At 44.8% G+C, this 12491-nt stretch overlaps 1 protein-coding gene across 2 annotated transcripts; it reads left to right on the forward strand.

Annotated features, from left to right (window-relative positions):
* The first annotated feature begins 28 nt into the window (after nucleotides 1-28).
* LOC110496185 (polyhomeotic-like protein 1) lies at nucleotides 29-11338 on the forward strand. Of its 2 annotated transcripts, none has more exons than XM_036952725.1 (15): nucleotides 29-111; nucleotides 1155-1273; nucleotides 1516-1626; nucleotides 1887-1964; nucleotides 2206-2343; nucleotides 4856-5020; nucleotides 5312-5393; nucleotides 5486-6510; nucleotides 6618-6741; nucleotides 7031-7200; nucleotides 7419-7509; nucleotides 7617-7704; nucleotides 8315-8468; nucleotides 8761-8971; nucleotides 9330-11338. In XM_036952725.1, coding segments are annotated over exons 1-15 (2709 nt in total). In that variant the 5' UTR covers nucleotides 29-110; the 3' UTR covers nucleotides 9482-11338. The 2 variants fall into 2 exon arrangements, with proteins under 2 accessions (XP_036808620.1, XP_021427606.1); XM_021571931.2 differs by lacking the exon at nucleotides 29-111 and adding an exon at nucleotides 313-642.
* Nucleotides 11339-12491: the final 1153 nt, after the last annotated feature.

Below are 12491 nucleotides of genomic sequence, written 5' to 3' on the forward strand. Positions count from 1 at the left end.
GTGTTTCACTTGGAAATAGTATTTTAACATGACTCGGGCTAGGTTGATGCTGGGAGAGACCATTTTGAGTGACAGGCTTAGAGCTTGAAGCTTGGGAGGAAAGCGGCCAAAGTAAGTACATTTTTAAACATTGTTTTGAAATAAAAACGCAACGGTAGCTTTACTTACAAACGCATCTTAGTTCATGGGAAGGTAAAACGGTTTATTTCATTTTTACACACATGAAACAATGATTTCTGGGAAATGGGTTTATGATAGCAAAACTGGGGTAATCAAGTTCATAGTAGCGGATGCACACGGCTGTAGGAGTATTTTCAAGATGCAGCTACAGTGTAACAGGGAGCATCACATACACTGTTGCAATTACTGACATATTAACCGTGTTGCTATTGCAGGTAGAGATGACATTGTAACTATGTTGTTGTGAAAACATTTTGGCACGCGACCTATGTGTGCCGTCATTCCTTTGCGCCGGAAAGGGACAAACATCAAAAGGAGGCGTTGTCCTCCGCACAATTTTATGCAAAATATCAACAACCTAATTGAATGTACTGCAATATCGTCGTGCAAAAGGAATTGTTGCATACTGCGACGCATTGAAGTCGAGAGAGAAACAAAAGTGGCAATACACCGACGTCCACGGTGAGCAATGGATTTGCAGCATACGATGGGCACGGGTAGCTAACCAGTAACAGTAGCTAGCTTGTGTGCTAGCACTGGCTGCAACTAGGTACTGTAGCTAGCTAGCAAACTACTGTAATGGCTAGCAGCACTCAACTTGCTTCTAATTATAGTGCAACAAGTGAGCTGTATAGCATGTTCATAGCTAGCCAGCTAATAATGATTTACCTTGCAAGCGACTAATAATGCATTTATTACTAGCCATTGAATTTATGTTGCATGACAATCAAATGTTTGCAAGCACAGCCAGGAGAAGGAGTGAAAGGAGGCATGACATTCTTGATTGATGGCTACACTATCATGTCAACATGTAAATATAGATGTTAGTTATCCAGGCATGACAGATATATTCCAACTCTCCACAGAGCTGCAGTGTGAATAATCCTTTACCTTCCACCAGTGACTGATAGCCATGTCTTTTGACATGGTTTTCTAGTCAGCATTTGATTGAACGCTCCTCTTCTTTTCCTCAGTGATGGAGACAGATGGGGACCAAAACCAGGGCTCTACCAATGGAACCACTCCATCAGGGGTGAACTCCCGCCCCTCTCCAATGAACTCCATGTCCCTGTACGAGAGACAGGCTGTGCAGGTCAGTAACTGTGGGTGGGTGTGCATGCATATGAATGGGGATATTATGTATAGCCTGACGCCTTTTTCTGACATGGCAATCCCAATTTGTACTCCGTGTCACTCAGTGTCATCTGTAATCCTGCCTGTAGTGTAGTTATCGCATTATCACTCTGTAAGCGCTCGTATATATCAACCTGCAGGCTATTGACTTTGCAATGTCAATGACTCCCTCTCCCTGTTTTCTATCTTGTGCAACTGAAGGCCCTTCAGGCGCTGCAGAGGCAGCCCAACGCAGCGCAGTACTTCCAGCAGCTGATGCTACAGCAACAGATCAACAGTGCCCAGCTACAAAACCTGGCTGCAGTACAACAGGTACAGAAGCATCGTTATGAACCACCCCTACTAATAATGCATGCTCGGAATAGAACGGCATGGGTGCTTTTTTTTGTTGTTGTCCTGGTCAGGTTGCAAATGTTTAGGCTATAGGATGACAGCACACTATGTTGAAACATCATCACGAGGTTTGCTACATGATCTGTTTTTTACCGCTCTAAACTCGACTAGGACAGAGCTTCTGTCGATTGCGGTATGGCAATGGCTTTTGACGTTAGTCCCTTTCGTCCCTGTTCTAGGCCACCCTTGCTGCCAGTCGTCAGTCCAGCACTCCCGCCAACAGCACCTCTCAGACCACAAGCACCACAGTCACATCTGTACGTTTACACATCTATGACAACTAGTAGGCGTGCTACCCAAAATCACTGATAAGAATCCAGCTTCAAAGAGGCCACTCCAGTAATATTGACTTAAAACCACAATTTGCTGTTTGAGAATGATAATGACATTCTATATATTTGAAATCACGGGTACCTGCATTGTTTGATCGTCTCCAAAATAGTCAATACAGTTAGCTTTGATTGCTCTCAAATCCCCTTTTTTCCCTTTCCTCTTCAGGTGAATGTAACCACTTCTGGGGGTGGTGCCATAACCAGCACCCGCGCTATAGGCCCAGGCTCCTCCGCGACATCCACTATAAGCCAATCAGTGCTGCTGGGCGGAAACACGGCAGGACAGGGACAGATGTATCTGAGAGTGAGAACCCATGCACTATTGCCTGATTCACACTATAAGGCCGACACGAACAAAACTTTGCTGGCTTAGTTCCATTATGGTGGATGCATAAACAGGTCAGCACAGTACTACTTAGGGCTGTGGCGGTCCAGAAATCTAGTCAGCCGATGATTGTCAAGCAGATAACTGTCGATCTCATGGTAATTAAAGCCAGCATCTCCTGGCTTCCACACATAGCCTACAAGCCACTGAGGCAGACCTTTGGAACATCTACATTTTAAAAAGTCTAATAAATCAATGTAATATAGCCTACACCTTCACAATAAATCCAGTATTTATTTTAGACAGGTCTAAAGAAACATGATATGAAGAAAATGTAGTCTATTTCAGAAGAACAGAATAGCAAACTCTAGGGCCCCCCCTAGTGGCGCAGCGGTCTAAGGTACTGCAGAGCTTGAGGTGTCACTTCAGATCCGGGTTGAATCACGCGACGCATTGCTCTCGACTTTCGCCTCTCCCGAGTTCGTACGGGAGTTGCAGCGATGGAACAAGACTGTAACTACCAATTGGATATCACGAAATTGGGGGTATTGGTTTTTGAGAATAGCATACTCTGAGTTGTCCTTATGTTAGGCCCTAAACTGGCTATGCCATATGGCTGTGGGCTACACTAGTTCATTTAGCAGACAAGATTTGCATAGAATTCCATGGCATTATTTTATAGTATGAAGTATACAATTGAACAAAGCTGAATAAAATAGAAAGCATATTTTTGCCGAAGGATTTGAGGGAGTGCGCACATGCGACTATTCTTTGTTGATGGGTTAACATAGAAATAGGTACTCCTATATGCTTAATTTAGAGTTATTAATGTATCTTTAATTGGTCTACCAACTAAATGTTTTGATGCGACAAATAATGATTTGAAAAAGTCACTTGAAAGGCATGAGCTCTGCTTTGTTTTTAGCGCAGACTGTACACACTTCGTCAGTCTCTCGTTCACAATTTGAGAAACAAATCTCGAATTTCCGGCACAATCCCCGTTGTGTGGCCATAATTCACCCTAAAAAATCCATGCTTTTTGCACCCCTTCTCCCTGAGTACTGCCTGTTCCAAAGCACTTCTCACTCACACCACTCTCCATGTGATCTGGTCTTTCTCACAGGCTACAAGTGAAGACAGACACACATATTGAAGATATTGGAAAAACTGTCCACATTTACTTTTCGTCAGCCAACAAGATGAGTAGGCCTAACGAACAGAAAAAGCACTAGTTTATATAAATCTACTATCCCCATAGTACAAAAGTTGACCTATTCTGTGTGAGAAATAAATATTCCAAACATAGTCTGGGACAGTTGTGGGATGTGATAGATGCCAAATAAATTAACTGCTAGCATCAACAAAAAGTTTTATGCAATGTGGCTGAAGCAACAGATCAGAACCTTTAACTTAAAATGTTGATAAACTATTTGGCTATTTCTTCACATTATAAGCGCTCACAGCAGTAAGCTATAAGTGTGAATGTTCCATTAGTGGGAAAACACCATTATTAAAAGTGCTTTTATTATAAAGGTGCATTTTTATGGTTATCTTCCCCAAACTTGAATCTCGAAACTCACGCGCTGCTTATCTATGCCAGTTAAGCTCTATTTGACCACGTTAGTTGTGATACAAACCTTATCAAAACATATAGGCCTTTGGGCTACATGAGGTGTGGACTATGATTCGAAGAGAAAAAAGGGCATTGTTTCTTGCCTTAGGATGGGCATCAAGTGATAATATATAATTCACAAGTGATAAGCTAATAATGTCACCCATCAGACTATTCTTTAATTTTGTCTTTACCTATACTAAATAATATATGTGTGAAATCCGTTTTGATTTAGAATGGACCATTATCATGCACATGTCTCGAAACAGGGGCAGGGGAAAAAATACATGTCATCTCTGCACTTAAATAGCGAATGGAGGACACTCATCCCAGCCAGGTAGGCTATACTCCTGTTGTAAAGATAAGCAATGTGCTTAATATTTGCTTAATATTAGGAAAGTTGAGAAATAAATATAGTAGGCCTAGCCTATGGAAAGCTGATGGGATCCTCCTCTTTTTAATAGAGGCCATCACTCTGTTTTCTCACGCAATTGCATAGCCTATAGAAATGTTGCGCAACATGAGCTCATGGGCTCTCATTAAGTGTTTCATTAGATTTTTGATGACATTTGCATTGATGTCAGAGTGATTAGAGGGACAATAGAGTGCTGAGTACCAGGCAGTTAGCAAGTTTGGTGGGCTACTAATGACCATCAGCAGCGTCAGAGAAGCCTAATTACTGTGACTAAACGGTCACGTGGAATTTGACTGCCTTCATGACTGGTAACCAACCGCCTGTGTGGCGGTAATACGGTCACCACAACAGCCCTAGTACAGCTTAGCTTGGTTTGGTTTGGGCTTGGCTCAAGAGTATCAGCTTTTGTCATTTGCCTCCATGAAAGGACTCTTTGATTGACAGTCTCTTTTGTTATACTGTAGGTGAACCGGTCCCTGAGGTCTCCCCTCTCCTCCCAGCTCATCTTTATGCCTGGTAGCACGGCAACCACTGCCATGGCAACAGTCACCCAGCAGCCGCAGACTCAGCAGCAGCAACAACGGGAAGATACACCTACTTCCTCCAGCAACCAATCAGACAATGACCAGGTATGGATCAACTTTGTATTCGTGACTGAGAACATTGGAGTGAGTCCTGCTTTAGTGATGTAATCTAGAATACCTCGTTCCCAGTCCTGTTGGTGCTGTCTTGCCTGTTCCTGTGGCCATTACAGCACAAACAGATCTGGGACCAGGCAAAATGAATATTCGTGCAGTCAAACTACAGTATTGGGCTCTGAAATTGGTGAAACTAGATTTTTCTTCTCTTGCATCCCTCTCTCTGGCCTCTTCTTTCCATCAATCGTCATACACTCATCTACCCCTTTCTTTCTGGGCCAGGTACAGAACCTGGCTCTGCGATGTGTCAGCAGTCCCAAGGGGGTCGGGGTCAAGACTGAAACCCCAGTGAGGGGTGAACCAGGTGGGGAGTGAAATCGCAGCATACCTAGCCTTACATACTTAGCATACTTCCTTACCTGTTAGTTATTCATTTCCTTCCTCATTCTTTCCCAGCGACCTACCCCCTTGTCCAGTCATCTCACCAGCAGTTCAACCAGTCCACTCCACAGTCTACCACTAAACCAACCCAACAGCAACAGTCCCACATCAAGATCCCCACCTACATCCAGAGCTCCAACGCCAACCTGTCCTCTCTCAACCTCAAGACGGGCAACCACCACTCCAACACCCCCTCCTCACCCTCCACCTCTGTCCCACTCTCACAGCTCCTCCTCTCCGGACCCAACTTTGGCCGGGGCGGGGCTATCACCACGGTTACCTCCGCCGCCACGGCGACGCACATTCTGGTGCCCACCTCCAATGCGCCCGCCCAGCCCCACAGTTACCAGGTGGCTGCTGCCACCATCAAGCCCAATGTTAGTACTCAAACACTGGTGGTTCAGCCTCTGCAGAAAAGCACTGTTAATGACAAGGGAGGCCACGGGAACGGTCCCGTTCCAATCCAGCCCAAAACTCAACAGGGTCTCCGTATGCCCCTGCAACTGCCATCCCGCAACCCGCCTCCCATCCTCCCCGCACCCCCCGCCAACAATCAGACTAGTGCTGCCCAGCCTCCGCCGCACATCCCAGTCCAGATAGTAGGAGCCAGGCAGAGCTCCATAGGAAGCCCCCAGGCTTTGGCCTTGGTCCAGGCCCGGAACACCTGTTCCCAGGATGGAGCTACTCTTCTGAGTAGTTCCAGCAGAGCCAGCATTCTCACCATGGTGGCCTCCATCACTTCCAGAGAGGGAGGGGTGATAAACCGACGGACGGATTTAAAGAGCCTTCAATCAGCCCAGGAAACCCTCCCATTGGCCCACATCTCTCACGTGCATGCGCAAGCCAATCAGAATCAGAGACCTGGGCTGAAGCCAAGTCCAAATTGCACCTTGGCCAGCAACAACTCCTCTCAGTCCCAGGCAGCCATCTCTCCTCCCACCCTCTCCCATTCCTCCCACACTTTACCCCTGCCTTTGGTTGAGGCGAGCAGCACAGTAGTGGCTGCCAATGGAGAGTCTGTGTGTTCTCAGCCTCACCAGGTGAGTTGTTCATTACTAATAGCACTGATAACACTACAATTTACTGATGTTTCTAAACAACGTAGTGGTTGTCGATTCCATTTGTGAATGCATGACATTCCTCTCAGGGTAAGTCGATGAAGAGGAAATCCGAGTCAGTCGCAGCCAATGACGAAGATGGTGCCCCTCCTCCCCACCTTGTTCCAATGAGTGAACACTCCCCTGCCCTCTCCTCCTCCGCCACGGAAGCAGGTAAGTAATCCACTAATAAATGGGCCCACTTGTCTTCAATACTTTGCCTTTCTCATTCCTCTCATTTACGACCACTGAAAGGAGGAAAGGATAAGAGTGCAAGGAGACCATTTTCCACCTTGGCCCAGCCACCAAACTGACAAATCCCCTTGGATCAATACCTATGCATGATTCCAAAAACCTCACGTTTGCACAGATTTAGCCACTGTGGCCAGGCAGACTTGGTTAAAATTTTTCAAAAATAAATGATAAAATCCTTTCTCCCCCCCCCCACCCTTCTTTTCTTAAGGCTCTGGTCCACTTTCTCCCTCTCCCTCTCGTTCCCCTGCTCTCTCGATGTCCCGTATGGGGGGTGGCCAGGGGGAGAGAGCCCCCCCTCAACAGGCTGTGGTCAAACCCCACGTCCTCACCCACCTCATAGAAGGCTTCGTCATCCAGGAGGGAGCTGAACCTTTCCCTGTACATACAGTATTCACCTTGGGATTTGTAGTTTTTGGAGAAGTTGTAGCTCTCATATACAACATTCATTCGTACCCTTTTCGGATATATACCACCTGATATAAATAATGACATGTACTGTAGAAGTAGTGACATGTACTGTAAACACTATTCTCATTAATTCCCTGTAATCAGTAATGTTGAACACCACACATTTGTTCCTGTATTTTGATTGACAGGTGAGTGGGCCAGTCAAGGAGCCAGCTAGAGAAGATTTGGCCATGGACAATCTAGACTCTAGTCAGCCTGAGACTGTGACTACAGCTACAGGTTCGGCTCAGACCACAGTCCCGGGTCATGTTTCCATCGAAGCCTCTGGTTTGACCACAAACTGCAATTGGTATCGTTCTTTAAACCTTTTCCTGTTCTCTTCCCAGTGCTGAAGTGTGAGTACTGCAAAAGCTTCGCCCCAGCCAGACAGTTTAGAGGGACCAAGCGCTTCTGCTCCTTGACCTGTTCCAAGAGGTACAAATTCCCTGCTGTATGTCTACTATTTGTCAGTATACACTGAGTGTACAAAACATTAGGAACACCTTCCTAGTATTGAGTTGCTCCCCCTTTTGCCCTCCGAACAGCCTCAATTAGCCGGGGCATGGACTCCACAAGGTGTCGAAGGTTTTCCACTGGGATGCTGACCCATGTTGACTAATGCGTCCCACAGTTGTGTCAAGTTGGCTGGATGTCCTTTGGGTGGAGGACCATTCTTGATACACACTGGAAACTGTTGAGCGTGAAAAACCCAGCAGCGTTGCAGTTCTTGACACACTCAAACCGGTGCGCCTGGCACCTACTACCATACCCTGTTCAAAGGCACTTAAATATTTTGTCTTGCCCATTCACCCTCTGAATTGCACACGTACACAATCCATGTCTCAATTGTCTAAAGGGTTAAAAATCCTTGACCCTGTCTCCTCCCCTTTATCTGCACTGTTTGGAGAGAATTTACGTGACATCAATCAGGGATCATAGCTTTCACCTGCATTCACCTCATCAGTCTATGTCATGGAAAGAGCAGGTGTCTTTAATGTTTTGTACACTCAGTGTATGCCTACTATATTCCTCCGTGTTGCTCCAGGTATAATGTGAGCTGCAGCCAGCATTTCCGCCTGCGACAGGGGGGTCACCTCTCCCACTCTGACGAGGACGGGGTCCTGAGGAGGAGGGTCCCCCACAGGACCAGCTCCGAGATCGCCAGTGCCAAAATAGCCGGGAGACCCTTACCAGTTAAGGTAATGGTCAGTTGATCATTGATAGTTGTACACTTGTTTATGAGCTGGCATGGATGACTGAAGAGACCTGTAATCGCTGTCTGTCCAAACTAGAAAAGGTGGAAAGTAGGGTGGTTTCTAGATGGGTTTAAATCACTAACCCTAATTTAAACGTTTACCTTTCTGTCCTCAAATAGCCTCAAAATCTGCTTGTCAAACGGTAATGCCATATTTGTCGTGTTCAAGCGTGGCCATGTTGTGACTACCCTGTTGCACACGCACCTCTCACAAAGTCCTGGTTCACTGTCTACAGTGCCGCTCCGAGTCCAGCCGTTCGGAGGACGTCTCCAGCTGCGGGGAGGACGAGGACGATCCCATGTCCCTCTCCCCGGCCTCCTCTTCTTCCTGCCACCAGCCTCCGCCCACACTCCGATTGGAGGGCTCGGAGGCGCCCCACTTCTTGCCCGGCAGCCCCGCCCAGTGGAGTGTGGAGGAAGTGTCTCAGTTCATATCATCTCTGCAAGGTTGGTACCACAGAGATGAGCTCTATGTTGTACTTCACTTACTATAGACATCATTGGTTGATACCGTCAGCTTAGAAGGACATGCGTTGTCATGCAACAACACCCAAATGCTACTCTGTGTTTCTGTTGCTTTTGAAATCTAGAATTACAGTTATCTTGCATGTTTTTTTTGTGTGCCTTTTTAAATCCCTCTATTATTCTATGATGTTGAGGTAGCAGGCCATTGCTATTAGATTTTCACCATTGTAAATGCTGTTCATGTTATTGTCTTGCTTACTATCTCTCCTTCCCTCTCTCTCTTTCCCGCCCTCTCTTACTCCCAACCTCCCTCTTTCTCTCTCCTTTTCTCCTCACCCAGGCTGTGAGGAGCTGGCGGACCATTTCCTGTCGCAGGAGATTGACGGACAGGCCCTGCTGCTACTCCGAGAGGAGCATCTCATGTCCACCATGAACATCAAGCTCGGTCCCGCCCTCAAGATCTGTGCCCATATCAACAACCTGAGAGACTGAGAGGAAGAATGAACGGAGGAAAGGAGAGGTACTCCCAAGAGAAAAAGGAGAGAAAGAAGAGAAAGGAGGTGACAATATGGCTGTTGAAATACTTTTGAACTGTATTAAGTGGGGTCCCTGTTGGTTTTACTATGTTTTGTCAAAACAAACAGAATGAAAAGCGGAGAAAATGAGCCTTCTATCCACAAAATGTGGACCTTAAATGTGGAGTATTATGTTATATTATGTGAGTGAGTGAGCAAACCCTTTATGTGTGTAATATTTGCCTATATATTTAAATATACCTTTGTTGGCTGGACTGCCTTTGTTTACGCTGTAGAAAATCATTGTGGAAGTTGTGGCCTTTAAGTAGTTTCGATGATCGAAAAAATAGTACTAGAACGGAGACGTCCGTTTAAAAAACAACGTGTTTCATATCATTCCTTATTTTTACGAGTTGTTATGAATGGTAAGGTCATATAAAGCAATGGACACATTGCCTTTGCCAACCATTACTGGGGAGTAGCTAATATATTGGCCTAAGAAACTTGACAAATAGAGGGAGACATGTTCTGTCCGCTGAAATGAGCAAGTAACTTACAATTGGTGCACAGGATTTATATTAAAAAACGTCCTTTTTAAAATGTCTGTGAAGTGGCAACAATAAGCTATGCGGATCTGAAGTACAGGGATACCCGATCCAAGTGATACCATCCCATAGGCTACTTCAGTTTTCTCAACATGTTTTAGATTATATGCCCTCCTGCTTATTTTAAATGTTTTTCTTTTTTTACCTAAACGGGATCGGTGTCCCTTAACCGGGATGGTTGTTGCTCAATATGCGATAATGTGACTAGAAAACATTGTATACAACAGCAAACTTTCCGGGACATAGACATGTCTTATATGGGCAAAAAGCTTAAGTTCTTGTTAATCTAACTGCAGTGTCCAATTTACCGTAGCTATTAAAGGAAAAAAAATACCATGCTATTGTTTGAGGATAGTGCACAACAACAAAACACTTTTATCACGGCAACTGGTGATACATTCACCTCTGAAGGTAAATAATGTACTTACATTCAGTAATCTTGCTCTGATTTGTCATCCTGAGGGTCCCAGAGATAAAATGTAGTGTAGTTTTGTTTGAAGAAATCCATTTTTATATTCAAATGTAGTAACTGGTTTCTACAGTTTGACCCCACTGCTGTCTCTAGCACCACACCCACCCCGCCCGGCCATCTAGAAATAAATTATTTCTAGGGAAATAATGAAAACGCATGTTTTTTGGTTTGTATTATCTTTTACCAGATGTAATGTGTTATATTATCCTACATTAATTACACATTTCCACAAACTTCAGTGTTTCCTTTCAAATGGTATCAAGAATATGCATATCCTTACTTCAGGTCCTGAGCTACAGGCAGTTAGATTTGGGTATGTCAGTTTAGGCGAAAAAAAAAGAAAGAAGTTCAATCCTTAATCTTAAGTAAGGTCTTTGCAGTTTTACACACAGGAAGAGCTATTTACAGTAGGGATAGAAAATGTCACCAAGGTCGTGCTCATTAGGCATCAAACGGAAGGAAACTGACTGAAACAGAGAGGGACTACCTGGACTTATCCAATAAGAATCAGTCATTTTCATGCTGCGTGCCCTAATGAACATGACCCTGGGTTGTGGTCTTCCTCATAGCTTTCCTCATAACTTGCACCTATCCAAGGCTCTTGTGACAGTAGCAATGACTGTGGCTATTATGAATAATCAATAATCTTATGATTAGGTGCTCTGCTAATTGTGTGTTTTTAAATTTAAAGCTTGGCGAAGGCTAGGTCAATATCATGCAAAAAATAATAATAAACCAACTACTAGGACAACACGCAGAAGTGGTAGTGCTTTTATTTTGCAACTGAAGTGATGAGTGTTGTGTAGACTGAACGTATGTGTAATAGCTAGCGGTGCTCTTTACGTGACAGTCCTATGGCTGGTTAAGACTTCTGAGTTTGTTAAGGCACATTTGTTAGGCAGGGATCCCGGCTCAACTAAGAACATAAAGAAAGGAGCACTTTGCTTTGTGGTACGACAGATCCCTCAAAGGGAAAATCAAGTGATATATGATATACATGTACGATGCATCATTATGATGATGTGGCTGGTGACACTTCTTGAATATCTTCAAAACGGCTGACATGCAAAACATCTTGGGACTGTATTAAAAGTGGGCTAATGGGGGGGGGGGGGGATACCAAAAGATTGTTTGAGTGAATTTTCCCTTTAACTTACCTTCCCTGCTGGGCTAGATTTTATGATGATGAGAAACTCAGCCATTTCTATTTGACTAAATTGCAGACTGGTGGTTGTTTAAAGGGTTAAAGTGTGAGTGGCCACAGTTTACATGTAGAATTATATATCTGCTAGTGTGGGAGAGAGACCCAAGTAGGGCCTTGGAAGACACTGGCATTGTAGCCTGCAGGGAAGGTTCATTTGGTTTTCCGTTGGAGCCACATAGATATTCAGTATATAGACAGTGGATAAATATATATACATACATACACTGATTATACCAAACATTAGGAACACCTTCCTAATATTGAGTTGCACCCACACCTTTTTCCCCTCAGCACAGCCTCAATTCGTCAGGTCATGAACTCTACAAAGTGCCGAAAGCGTTCCACAAGGATGTTGACGCCAATGCTTCTTACAGTTGTCAAGTTGGCTGGATGTCCTTTGGGTGGTTGACCATTCTTGATACACACGGTGGAAACTGTTGAGCAAGAAAAACCCAGCAGCATTGTCGTTCTTTTATTTTTTTGTAATCTTTAAAAAAAACGTTTACCCTTTTTCGTGGTATCCAGTCTTGTCTCATCACGGCAAGTCGGTAGAGGCGAAGGTCGAGAGCCGTGCGTCCCCCAAAACACAACCCAACCAAGCCGCACTGCTTCTTGACACAATGCCCGCTTAACCCGGAAGCCAGCCGCACCAATGTGTCACAGAGGAAACACCATGCACCTGGCATCTGTGTCAGCATGCACTGCA

Source organism: Oncorhynchus mykiss, chromosome 18 (assembly GCF_013265735.2).
Source record: "Oncorhynchus mykiss isolate Arlee chromosome 18, USDA_OmykA_1.1, whole genome shotgun sequence".
Classification (NCBI taxonomy): Eukaryota; Metazoa; Chordata; class Actinopteri; order Salmoniformes; family Salmonidae; genus Oncorhynchus; species Oncorhynchus mykiss.